The sequence below is a fragment of the Xyrauchen texanus genome, chromosome 29 (genome assembly GCF_025860055.1).
Source record: "Xyrauchen texanus isolate HMW12.3.18 chromosome 29, RBS_HiC_50CHRs, whole genome shotgun sequence".
NCBI classification, from domain to species: domain Eukaryota; kingdom Metazoa; phylum Chordata; class Actinopteri; order Cypriniformes; family Catostomidae; genus Xyrauchen; species Xyrauchen texanus.
This window is the reverse complement of record NC_068304.1, coordinates 39,094,730-39,108,175: the sequence shown is the minus strand read 5'-3', so window position 1 is coordinate 39,108,175 and position 13,446 is coordinate 39,094,730. Positions and strand designations below refer to the sequence as shown.

General features: G+C 45.2%; 1 protein-coding gene across 1 annotated transcript in view; it reads left to right on the top strand.

Annotated features, from left to right (window-relative positions):
- The window catches only part of LOC127622725 (SH3 and multiple ankyrin repeat domains protein 3-like), a 236,979-nt gene that overhangs the window by 219,150 nt on the left and 4,383 nt on the right, over positions 1–13,446 (top strand). Inside the window, 7 exon segments of the mRNA XM_052096777.1 lie at positions 1,475–1,599; positions 1,859–1,994; positions 6,200–6,280; positions 7,581–7,604; positions 7,973–8,097; positions 9,321–9,426; positions 9,712–12,154. Coding sequence (XP_051952737.1) covers positions 1,475–1,599; positions 1,859–1,994; positions 6,200–6,280; positions 7,581–7,604; positions 7,973–8,097; positions 9,321–9,426; positions 9,712–12,154 — 3,040 coding nt within the window.

Below are 13,446 nucleotides of genomic sequence, written 5' to 3'. Positions count from 1 at the left end.
ATAAAACTGTTACAATGTTTCAGACACTTAAAGTGACAGTTCACCCAAAAATGACAATTCTCTCATCATTTACGCACCCTCATGCCATCCCAGATGTGTATGACTTTCTTTCATCTGCTGAACTAAAATTAAGATATTTAGATGAATATTTCAGCTCTGTAGGTCCATACAATGCAAGTGAATGGATGCCAAAAATGTTAAGCTCCAAAAAGCACATAAACGCAGCATGAAAGTAATCCATAAGACTCCAGTGGAAGTCCATGTATTCAGAAGCGATTTGATAGGTGTGAGTGAGAAACAGATCACTTTTACATTCTTCTTCTTGTGTTTTTGGTGACTCACATTCATCATACATACTACCCCATACTGGGCAGTCAAGTAAAAAAGGACTTAAATGTTTTTTCTGTTTCTCACTCACAACTATCATATCACTTCTGAAAAGATGGATTAAAACACTGGAGTCTTATGAATTACTTTTATGCTGCCTTTATGTGCTTTTTGGGGCGTCAAATGTTGGCACCCATTCACTTGCATTGTATGGACCTACAGAGCTGAAATATTCTTCTAAAAATCAAAAAATAATTTTGCAGAAGAAAGAAAGTCATACACATCTGGGGTGACATATGAATGAGTAAATGATGAGAGAATTTCAGTACTATCCCTTTAAGGCAAAAGTATACTTTGTTTTTTCACGCGCCGCTCCGTCTTGCGAATGGTCGAGCGCGAGCCCATATAAACATGTTCAATGCACGCACACCGCGAATCCTGCACATGTGCAGATGACAAGCAGAGATGCACACTGTCCATGTCAAGGCAAAGCATGTATAGTGCGAGTGATGCTAATTTCTTTTCAACACAGAGCAGGGTCGCTGTGCATGCACCTGCGGTTGACTGTATTGAAAGTGTATCACAAAGCAGTTGTAGTGTGCATGCATTGAACACGTCCTTGCAGGCTCGTGAACAAAAGAGAATACCTTGAAATCCTGAGTGCTCGACCATGTGCAAGATGGAGCGACAAAAGCAAATTATACACTAGCCTTTTTTAGAAAATCTGAACTGCACGTGGACAGTTCGCACGCACTCTGCTGATGACACCAAATGATGAAGTTGCACACGAGAACCAGTGACCCTGATTATGTAACATATAAAGTGATGACTCAACAGTATTATTAGACAGTTGCGTTTGACAATATATAGTGTTCACCAGTGTCTGTTCATGCACAGTGTCTCGAGTGGCACCATCCTGGGTTGGAGTTATGAGTTCTTAATGCCATCTGTTACCCACTTGGTGCATCCCTATTATGAATTCCATTTATTTCCACAGACATTTTCTTTCTTAGACAAGGAACAGAACAGTCAGCCTATTTCATGCTAATATTTAAACGTATGCAAATGTGATGTGTGCCGTTTTTATGCATAACACTGCTTCATGACCAGTAAGTGACAGTAAATATTATTTTCTGTTTGCATACAGCGGAGACGCCGATCGAAGAGTTTACACCCACGCCTGCCTTTCCCGCACTGCAGTACCTGGAGTCTGTTGATTTAGAGGGCGTGGCCTGGAAGGCGGGGCTTAGGACTGGAGACTTCCTCATCGAGGTATGGAATGCATGGAAAACAAGCAATCACATCACACATCACACATAATAGTTTCTATCACTTACAATGGAAGTGAATGGGGCCAGTCCATAAACATTAAAATACACATTGTTTCAAATGTAAAGCCACAAGGCGTAAACATTATATGTGTATATACAGTATTATTTAACTGTGATAATAAATAACTGTTGCGTATAGACCTTCGAGACGGTTTGAGATGAAGTGATGGAGGGGTGGTTGTTTTTGATTGGTTTTTCAGGTAAATGGTGTTAACGTGGTAAAGGTGGGGCACAAGCAGGTGGTGTCACTCATCCGGCAGGGCGGGAACAGCCTCCTGATGAAGGTGGTGTCGGTTACGCGCAAGCCAGAGACTGAGGAGTCGGTCCGGAAGAAGGGTAAGATCTCATTCACTACACTGACCATCAGAATTGACCAAACGTCTGCTGAGATTTGTAAATATAAGGATTATATCCTATATGTGTATTATAACCCTGCTGAAACATCTAGGTCACACCAGCTGATCGTTTTGTTTGTTTGTTGTGGGCGGGGCTATTGGAGTCACTCAGAAGTGCTCTTAAAGGCACGGGTTGCTAGGAAACCGTTTTTTGATGCTCTGTACTGGATGTGTTCAGACAGTGAGAGGTTTGTCTCAGCCAGGTGAATCGACACTCAAACATAAGAAGTAGGAAGAAATGTAACCGTGAGAGGACGGTTTGAATTAAACCCATCCATCCATCTTTAACCGCTTATCCGAGGTCGGGTCGCAGGGGCAGCAGATCCAGCAGGGGGCCTCAAACTTCCCTATCCCGAGCCACATTAACCAGCTCTGACTGGGGGACCCCGAGGCCTCCTCCCAGCTGGACGTGCCTGAAACACCTCCCTAGGGAGATGCCCAGGGAGCATCCTTACCAGATGCCCAAACCACCTCAACTGGCTCCTTTCGACGCAAAGGAGCAGCGGCTCTACTCCGAGCTCCTCACGGATGACTGAGCTCCTCACCCTATCTCTAAGGGAGAATCCCGCCACCCTTCTGAGGAAGCCCATTTTGGCCGCTTGTACTCGCGACCTAGTTCTTTCGGTCATGACCCAGCATTCTTGACCATAGGTGAGGGTAGGAATGAAAATTGACCGGTAGATCGAGAGCTTTGCCTTCCGGCTCAGCTCTCTTTACATGACAACGGTGCGATAGAGCGAGTGCAATACCGCCTCCGCTGCCCCGATTCTCCGGCCAACCTCCCGCTCCATTGTCCCCTCACTCGTGAACAAGACCCCGAGGTACTTGAACTCCTTCACTTGGGGCAATACCTCCTTCCCTACCTGGAGTACACACTCCATCAGTTTGAATTAAATGTGCAAGTAAAATGATTGTAGTCATTGGCAGTGGTAATGGTCGTGTTTTTAAAGGGAGAAACGTAAACGGCATTAACTAAATGACAGGTTTGTTTGTCACAGAAACTGTGATCACTAAGCAGACTGAAGAGCTGAAGTGTTTTTCTGTGCACGCATAAAATCGATTTGATTTAGCCATCGTGAATGAGGTTTCTACAGCTAAACCACCAAACCCAAAGTGGAAGCCTATTCAGTGTCCATGTTAAATATCCATGCTTTTATCTGCAACTCCCACACAATCCTGATCTTCCGTTGACCTGTGCGTGCAATTCAGTTGATGATAGAAGGGCTTTGTAAATGAGCAAATCTCACAAAAACAGGTCAAATATTACCCTAAAATCAAAAGAGAGAAATGAAGCCTAATTTAAGTAGATTAATAGTGATTTAGTTCACAGTGGTTTTGAGTTAATTGACTGGGAATATGACAAGTATGACAATATCCTGGAACAACATTCCTGTTAAACAGGCATATGCCACTTCCATGCCATGCCCCAGGCATGACGTACACCCCTTTCCGCACCATCTGCTAGCAGGTCATCCCCGTCTACCTGGATGAGGGAAGGGACAAGGGGAGGGAAACAAAAAAATAAAAGTGTGGCACTTGCGTAACGGCGATCGTGCCAAATTAACAAATCATTTTAAAAAGAGAGGGAAAGGCCAACATGGAGCAGCAGTGGAAGAGAGAGAGAAAAAAAAACAGTTACTCGCCGGTTCTCCGATACGCCACAGCTTGGTCCTCGGCCACTCCTCCACCCTCTAGCGGAAGGCAGTCATGCCTCCCCGGACGGATCGGAGGCAGACCTCCGGCCTCTGGCGTATGGAACGCCCCATCATGTTTTTGGTGGACTGTAGGGGTCTCCCCCGCCCCTGGCAGTGGTAACCGTTCCAGGTGGTTGGTTGGGAGTCCCTCCTCTGCTTCCAAGCGGCTGGTCTCCTCCATCCTCCGCCGGATGGCCACGGCTGCTCCATTGGGGTGGATGGTAGTGGCGAGGACTCTACTACGGCGCATCCCTCCTCCATCCCGGGTTTCGGCACCAGTGTATAGGGATCAATCGAAAGGAGGAGTTGAGAACCGGCTTCACAATATAAATAATAGTTTAATATAAAACTGAAACAAAAAGACAAACACACAAAGGTGTAGGACAGCTGTCTGTAAATCTCTCTCTCTCTCTCTCTCGCACTGCCTTTATCCCTCTCTGAGGCTTAATTAGGCCTGTCCGTCCTGTCACAAGGAGTTTACAAATGTGGAATGGAAACAAAACAATAGGGACTTTAAGCTACAGCTGCAGATGAGACGCTACGCAAAAATATCTAAGCAATAATGATGGCGGAACTGAGCGTTTGATCATTAATCATCATTTAAACAGCAGCAGGGATGTTCGCAGTGTTAAATAACTGTCAGAAGAAGAGTTGTACTCTTGTACGATATAAATAGCTTACATCTAAATTTATAATCGACTATTGATAGTGTTGAGGTTTTTCATTCAAAGCCTATAACCTTGTGTAATTTAACATATGTTCTGAGGAGGATGTTTAGGCTATTTACTGTGCTCACTTGGCATCATCTCTTGTAAAACATATTCTGTCATTGACTGTCACTATGGCAAAGAAGAAATGCTTTAATTATAGTTGCGATGTCAGAATGCCGTGTAGCCGCATCTGCTGCTTAAAAGTCCCTATTAAGAATGACACAACTTTCTATTTTGCTTTATGTGATGTCATAAAAAACATGGGCACTGCAGAATATTTTGTGCGTGCCCACATACCCTTAATAATGCGTTTTGTTGGGGGCCTGGGTAGCTCAGCGAGTATTGAAGCTGACTATCACCCCTGGAGTCACGAGTTTGAATGACTCCAGCCAGGTCTCCTAAGCAACCAAATTGGCCCGGTTGCTAGGGAGGGTAGAGTCACATGGGGTAACCTCCTCGTGGTCGTGATTAGTGGTTGTCGCTCTCAATGGGGCGTGTGGTGAGTTGTGTGTGGATCGTGGAGTCTCCACATGCCGTGAGTCTCCGCGGTGTCATGCACAATGAGTCACGTGATAAGATGCACGGATTGACAGTCACAGAAGCGGAGGCAACGTAGACTTGTCCTCCGCCACCCGGATTGAGATGAGTGACGGCGCCACCATGAGGATCTACTAAGTAGTGGGAATTGGACATTCGAAATTGGGGAGAAAATTTTATTCGGATCCAGCTCAATCGGATAATTTATGTGTTTACATGAATGCTTTTCAGTCTGATGGTCAGTCAGATTATAAACAGATTATTTGGTTGCATGTAAACTTATTTTTAGTTGAGAGCCAAATTAAGTAAAATATTGCATGAGCAACATTAGTATGATTGGTTGACCCAGGAACATGTGCTGCTTGGCAAAACCACGTGCACCTGCAAAGTTATTGCACAGTTGTGTAAACTGTTGGAATGCAAACTATCACACACATATAACTGATATACAAGTATTAAAGGAAGGTGTCTGTTGTTAGTTTAGTGGCTATATCCTCCCACACACACACACACAGACACACACACACACACACAGACACAAACAAACTCACTCTCACACATACAGCAGATTCTCTCAGTTTAAATGCACATACCCAGGCCTTGCTCCTGCCAGAGTTGCCATGGTTACTACAATGCATGTTTGAAGTAAGTGCTGCATTAGTGCCTTGGTGTTTCTCTTTGCTTCGCTCTCTCTCTCCATCTCCACTTCGGTCCGCAAGGTTGTTAGCTGAAGTAGTGAAGAGTTCTTGTTACTGAGGAGACAACAGAAGCCTCTGATCTCCTGGAAATCGCCTCTTGTTCCCTTCTTTGCTTAGTTGAGTGTGGCTAAGCGGTGCTCGGGAGTCGTAGCATGCTTAGCCTAATGGGACAGACTCCTTTCTGAGAGACAAAGGGAAAACTCTGCCATCGCATCCAAGAGAAAAAGGAACGGTTGTATTTTGAGAAATGTGAAGGGTTTTGGGGGTTATTCTACCATTAGAAGGCCATCAAAGAAGGAAGTTTGTTTGAGGTTTCACAGGTGCCCAGGAAATGTCTGATAGCTGTGTGATCTGGAGAAAGAAAGCGAGTTTAATTGTGTTGCGCCAGTGTGGTTTGTAGAGATCTGCGGATGAAGATGGTGAACAAACGCTGGCAGCAGCCGGTGAGCAGCCGTCGTCAAGGCTCCCACCCCATCTTCTCATCTTCTCCATGCCTTTCCTCCACAGCTCCCCCTCCTCCGAAGAGAGCGCCCAGCACCACCCTCACGCTGAGGTCCAAGAGCATGACAGCTGAGCTGGAGGAGCTGGGTAAGATGCCCTCATGCAAACACATCTACACCAAGGCTGGGCAAAATATGTTGAACATTTGCAATGTTTTCGCTGGCGATATACAACAGCATTGTAAAAATTGCTATTATTTTAGTCCATTGAGTTTTAGAAAGATACTATTAGCTTTGCAATACTTGTGAGGATGAGAGTTGTAAGACATGGAGCTTTAGAGTCTGTAAGTTTAAGCGAATCTCCATTTCAATTCATCAATTCGAACACCGCTTCAATTATTTGTTCGTGCCTTAGAGCAAAAATGGATGATTCTTTATCTTTTGGAAATTGAATGTCCCAGGGGTTTATTTTCTTTTTGTTATATAAAGGTCACATTGAAGCTGAATTGTAAACATTTACCAGGTCTTCATCATTTATTTTTGGTACTTTGTAAATACCTTTTATGTACAGATCTTACTGTTTTAGCCTTGTCCCAGACTTTCAATATTAAACTATGAAAATCCATTATAAAAATATTAATTAATTTGGATAAATTAAATGGTCTGCACTTATATAGTGCTTCTTTAAAATGAGCCGTGTCCCATTCACCCATTCACACACACACACATTCACACACCAATATTGGCAGTGCTGCTATGTAAGGCACTAGCCTGCCATTGGGAGCAACTTGGGGTTCAGTGTCTTGCCCAAGGACACTTCGGCATGTGGAGTCATGTGGACCGGAAATCGAACCAACAACCCTGCGATAAGTGGCCGACCCGCTCAACCACCTGAGCCACAGCCACCAATGTGGGAAAACGTGTCTTGATAATTTGACTGTTTTACCTTTTATTTGACATTTTGAATCTACTTGGCAACAATGGCTGTTTGGTTGAAATGATGGTTTCTCTGACTGAACAGCAAATCTCCTCTTTGAGACATTTCATTGCAAATGCATAAATATATATTTATTTTTAATTAATTGAATATAATCAAAAGGATGAAAATATTGAGATATAATCATTTGAACTATTTCTCCCTGCACTAATGCACACACACACATGGCTGCATCCGTCCCCCGTCTTTCTCTCTGTTGCTCTCTTGTTTATTTATAATGTGTCTCTCCGTCTTTCACCTATATGTGCTGTTTAAAACATCAGCTGTCTCTCTCTCTCTCTCTCTCTCTCTCTCTCTCTCTCTCTCTCTCTCACTGTCTGTGCTCTGAGTTTACTGAGTTCATTACAAACACACTCAAACTCGCGTTCACACACTGCAACACGTATCAACAGACATTTGCTGCTGTGAGTCTTTAATGGAGAAGTGTTCTGTACATTTATTTCATGCTCAGCCTCTGCCAGGAGGAGAAGAGGAGGTAAGTTCATAGAAACCGTCTAAGACTCTAAATCAATGCAAAGATCCAACGTGCATTGATGCAGCCATCTCATGCCTTGCTCATGCTGGAGTTGACTGTGTTTTCATTGTATCCTAATACACCTTTTGCCAGTAGTAAGGATCATTGATGCATTGTGACATAGTGGAAATACAATATTATGCCATTAAACCTTTCATATTTACATTGTCATTTTTGCATTCCACTGCTTTTGATCAGATTAGATATGCATATTTCATTCGGTTGTGTGTGGTTGTGTTATGAATGTGTTTTTTTATGTGTGTGTGTGTGTGTGTGTGTGTGTGTGTGTGTGTGTGTGTGTGTGTGTGTGTGTGTGTGTGTGTTGACAGACAGGCTAGATGAGGTTTTGGCCTCTCAGGAGTCAGTACAGAGACCAAAAGTGGAGGTCGATTACAGAGCAGCCACGGTGAAGCAACGTCCTACCAGCCGCCGGATTACACCAGCAGAAATTAGTGTAAGATACACACACTGTCTCAAACTAATCGGGGCACCTTTTGACAGTCATGTGAATGAGTGTATTTACATGCACAGCAATAAACTGATCAATACATTTTGTCAAACATAAAAAGACATGCACACATTAAATTAGTCGCCAGAATGCAGGTGAAGGCGTTGACTCATAGATGTGCCGATTCGGATTTGTAACCGTTTATGCTGTGATTCGGCCGCAGGACGAGTGCCTTAGGTAATCACAGCAGTGCTTATTTAGGGTCACATAGCACGATTGCGAGTGTGATATTACTTATATACAACAGTTTGATGAACAAGTACATTTTTAAAAATTAGGAAAAACTGAGTACGGTCATTAAAACGTAATTGTGCATGGAACTACTTTCTTAAGCGATCGATCAGAATATGCGTTGCTGGTTGCTGGATGATGCATGTGTGTGTGTGTGTGTGTGTGTGTGTGTGTGTGAGAGAGAGAGATGGAGCGCGTGCAATCACCTGTTGCCACACCCAAGCAGAGGTGCTGTCAGCTTTCTGAAGATCAGCTTTCTCAATTATTGTCCAAGCGGGAGTATTCCTCTCTATTTCGCGGTAGCTGGTGCACAAGAGTCATTCCCTATAGAAACCGCAATGTCCTCCGCCATTTTAAACAGTATCTATCCAATGTGGAAACTCCAGTAAGAGTTAAGCACCTTGACTTCTGTAATCAATCAGTCTTTTGTGTCTCTTAGCTATGATGAGCCTTAATGCTGATGTTGTTAGTTTAAATCTGTTTAAAGCTATTTCCTTGCTTTAGTAGTGTAGTAGTCATACGAGCGATCATGGAGCGCTGTTCTATGTAAACAATGACTGACGGGTTCACTTCACCTCACCAACTGGCTCATATTACACACAAAAATCTGCTGGATAACATATGTAATGTCAAAAAAAAGGCCTACATTAGCTTTTAACACATCTGCACTGCTCTTATACTTTAGTTTAGGACGACGAGTGCATCTGAGTGCTGATGGTGTCTGACCATCAGTGCTCATGGAACGTTTCTCGTCCAATCAGATTCGAGGAGCGGAACTAACTGTTGTATATTAATTGATACAATATTTATTTACCATGTTTTATGGTACTCCAAGGTACTTCAAAAATGTCCAACAGACAACTCTGCATTAATAATATGGCAAAATGTCCTTTCTGGATCTTTTTAGAATCCATGTGATTTTGTGTGCTTTTGTGCAGTCTCTTTTTGAGCGGCAGGGTCTGGCTCTTCATGGTGCTCTTCACCCAGCGTTGGAAAAAGCCCACATGCAGCTGCCAAAAAGCATGGCCAGAACCAAGTCTTTTGGTAATCATTTGGGTATATTTTACACATTCACTCCATACCTGATTGAAATTCTCAATTTGACATGGCAATAAAGTGTTTGGCTTCTTCCTTTCTTCCTATTGGTCTATTCCTTTTTCATCAAATGTAAATGCATTGCAACACATTACTTTCTTACAAAGTAACATTTGAGATGCTAAGAAAAGGGAAAGCTGTAAGAGTGAAGAGACTATTGCACACTTGTTCATTATCTGAGCCTTGCCAAACCCAAAATACGTTTTTTATAGATCTATCTGTCTGTCTATGCAGGAGCAACAGAGGAAGATCAATTGTCTGCCCTAGCAGCGGAGCACAGGTTTCCGCGGAGCTCCTCCATGACGGACACACTGAGAGACAGCCATAATATCCCTCCTCCTCCCCAAACTGCTCCCCCACCTCCACCATTGCTTTACTATCTCGATACGGGCCCTCCTCCTTCCTTCTGTCCGCCCCCTCCTCCTGGCCGAGTTCACGACCCCAGCCGTTCCAGTTTTAAGCCAGGCTCTGAGCCCAGACTACACGGCTTGCCGCAGACGATGTCGGCGGAGATGTTTGAGCCCCCTCGTCATGCCGCCCACATGGAGCGACAGAAGAAAGCTCGCTCCATGATTATCCTGCAGGACTCCACCCACCTTCCTGTGGAGCCAACGGATTTCCAACGGCCAGGTCCTGTCTCGACTCCACCCGAGAGGATGAAGCGGAAAGGTCGAATCATTGATAACCCCTACGCCAATGTGGGCCAGTTCAGTATGGGTCTGTTCACGCCGTCTCCGAGCAAGCCGCAGCGAAGGAAGAGCCCTCTTGTAAAGCAACTGCAGGTGGAAGATGCTCAGGAGAGAGCCTCGCTAGCACTGGCATCCCTCCATGCCAGAGAACACTCTCCTTCTGGGCGTCTAGCAGCCCACCACACCAGCAGGGCTGATATTTACCAGCAACAACAGCTGCTTTTGAAGGAGCGCAGTCAAGCTCAGGCAGAGGGATTGTTTCAAGGTAAAGGACCCTTTGCTGCTGCAATTGCCGATGCTGTGAAAGACCGTGAACGTCGTCTGGAGGAGAGGCGGAAATCCACAGTCTTCCTATCAGTGGGAACCATGGAGGGCAGTTCAGCCCCAACCCCTGAGGCCCCCTCACTCACCCCGTCACGTTCTGTTGATGAACGATTGCTCACCCGTGAGCTTGGTCAGTTGCCACCTCCTGCCTTGGCATTGCTTCCCTCCCTTGGGGGCACCACTTTTATTCACCCACTGACGGGCAAGCCCCTGGACCCTAACTCTCCACTGGCACTTGCGCTGGCCGCAAGGGAACGGGCATTAACTTCCCAGAGTCAGTCCCCTTCTAGCAGCCCTGAGCCCAGAATTAAACATGAAGCTGCTGGAGGGGTGCTTTACATGGAGACCCAGACCAAAGAGGCAGTGCGGTCAGAGGGGGAGGTGGACTTCATCTCACCCCCCTTTTCCCCTGGAACGAAAAGGACATATGACACCTCTGTCCCCACCAGCAAGATTCAGTGGGGGAGCCCCATATCCACCAGGAAAGTGTTGGAGGCAAGGACAGAAAGCAAAGAGGACAGGAAAACTGATGATAAGAAGAGTATGATTATCAGCATTATGGACACATCTCAGCAGAAAACTGCTGGGCTAATCATGGTCCATGCCACAAGTAATGGGCAGGCCATGGGGGCAAGCCCAGTGCACAGTGCCCAATCTCCTAAAGGGGCTTTGTCAGAGAGCCCAAAACCCATGTTGGCCGAAATAAAGCGTGCTAAGTCCCCTGGTCCTGATGTGTCTCCAGGATCCACCCCAACTCCGACCGCAACTCCAACCACCCAGCCACCTCCCTGCCCTTCCTCAGATAAAATCCTGGCTCAGGGTAGTTCTGAGGAGGACTTAGAACCCTACACGGTCACCTTACCACCTGCCATGCTGTCCTCTAGTGATGAGGAGACGCGAGAGGAGCTCCGCAAAATTGGCGTGGTTCCTCCACCAAATGGATTTTCCAATGGCCTTCTTGCAAAGGCACCCGAAAAGGCAGTACCTCCTGCTCCGACATTGGTGCAGATGACCCCTCCCCCCACCCTTCCAGCAGTGGCTGCCGCAGCAGCACAGGTCTCCGCTAGCGGCGGCCCACAAGCAGCCTCAGGGAAGCCGTCTGAGTCCCACCTGGGCCCAGAATCTGCTGCTGATTCCGGAGTGGAAGAGGTCGATACTCGTAGCTCCAGCGATCACCACCTAGAGACAACAAGCACCATCTCAACCGTCTCCAGCATGTCCACTCTGTCCTCGGAAAGCGGCGAGCCCACGGACACCTACACCACCCACGCAGATGGCCAAACGTTTATTCTTGATAAGCCGCCAGTGCCTCCAAAGCCAAAGCTCAAGTCCCAGCTCAGCAAGGGCCCGGTGACGTTCAGGGACCCTCTACTCAAGCAGTCCTCTGATAGTGAACTGCTCTCGCAGCACGCAGCGGCTCTGGCAGCTGCTGCGGGAGCCTCAGGCTTGGCCAGACCGCGCTACCTCTTCCAGAGACGCTCGAAGTTGTGGGGGGACCCCGTGGAACCCCGTCCACTTGCAGGGGCAGAGGAAGGCAAGCCCACTGTGATCAGTGAGCTCAGCTCACGGCTGCAGCAGCTCAACAAGGACACTCACTCGCTTGGCGAAGAGCCTCTTGGAGCTTCCCTCGACCCCGGAAGGAAGTCGCCTGTGGTCGGTGCAAGGTAAGGAGCGCAATATGCTGGAAGAGCTGAGCTAGTGTTGCTCAGTTTTTACTTTTAAACTCTTTTACTTCAAGTAGGTACTTAAAAGGAATGTCCCAGAGTCAATACAAGTTAAACTTAATCAACAGCATTTGTTGATTAGGTTTACTGAACCCGGAAGATTCCTTTAAGAGATTGCAGGTGATTATCTATACAAAAAACACTAATTTCTTATTAAATGAAGTGCAGTCTTGAACCTATAATTTGAAGTCTTTTATCTTTAGTAGAGATATATTCATGAAAACGAAGTATAATTGGCCTTTAATGGCCCATATTTAGTATAAAGAGAGGCCCTTCAAATTCAGACCGTAAAACAGTTCACGTTTCCTACTTATTTAGAAACATTAAGAATTGATGTTTAACATGCTTTCTTCATTGAGAAGTTTGGAGCCGCAGAACTGTCTCAGCATTCATCGACCGCTGGTAAGTAATGTAGAAAGGCCTCAGGCTGATCTCACAGCTGAACCATAAAACCTAGAGACCATTGGTAGCGCAATATAGACCCATAAGTAGGTAAAGTGATGTTGTAGACCTTGAATGCTATCCTTTCTGTAAATGCACAAAGACTCACCAATACACATGAGCTACAGGGATCGTTTGATTCAACATGCTGAATAAAACAATCATTTAGTGAGGGCTCACACACTAATGTTAATTTTCTCTCTTGATTTTTCAATCACCAGCTATGTACTATTTTGCTTATAACCTTGAATACAGCTGAAGTCCTTTATATCCCAACAGATGTGACAAGGACACGGAAGACAGTAAACCTTAGTTTTTAGCCACTAGGGTAAATCAGACATCATTCCTTTTTATTTTCTATTCTTCAACAATCCACTAATCCCATATTCTTCAATCACTTTTGCTGATATTGGTCTGGATTTTAATAATCACTTCTCCAGGTCCTGTGTTTCCTTGTCCACCCTGGCAAATATCATTTAAATTTCTGTGTAAACTATCCCTTTTATCAAATTAATCCAAACTTGATATTCTCAGTGCAACCGTTTTGTCCATCAATGCCCTACCGATATTACTTCCATTATGTTAGAGAAGATATTTAGACATTTAGCTGAGCCGACTTATACATGATTTGGCTATAAAGTTTCTCAATGACATGAAGCTACGCAGTACATTGGATTATGACTATGAAGCACTGATTTAATGCCCCTTCTTTGCCTTTGGGTGTCCACAAGTTAACAGATGGCCTGAGGGCATGCACCATCTCAACATTTGAACTTTCACCTTCCAAACTC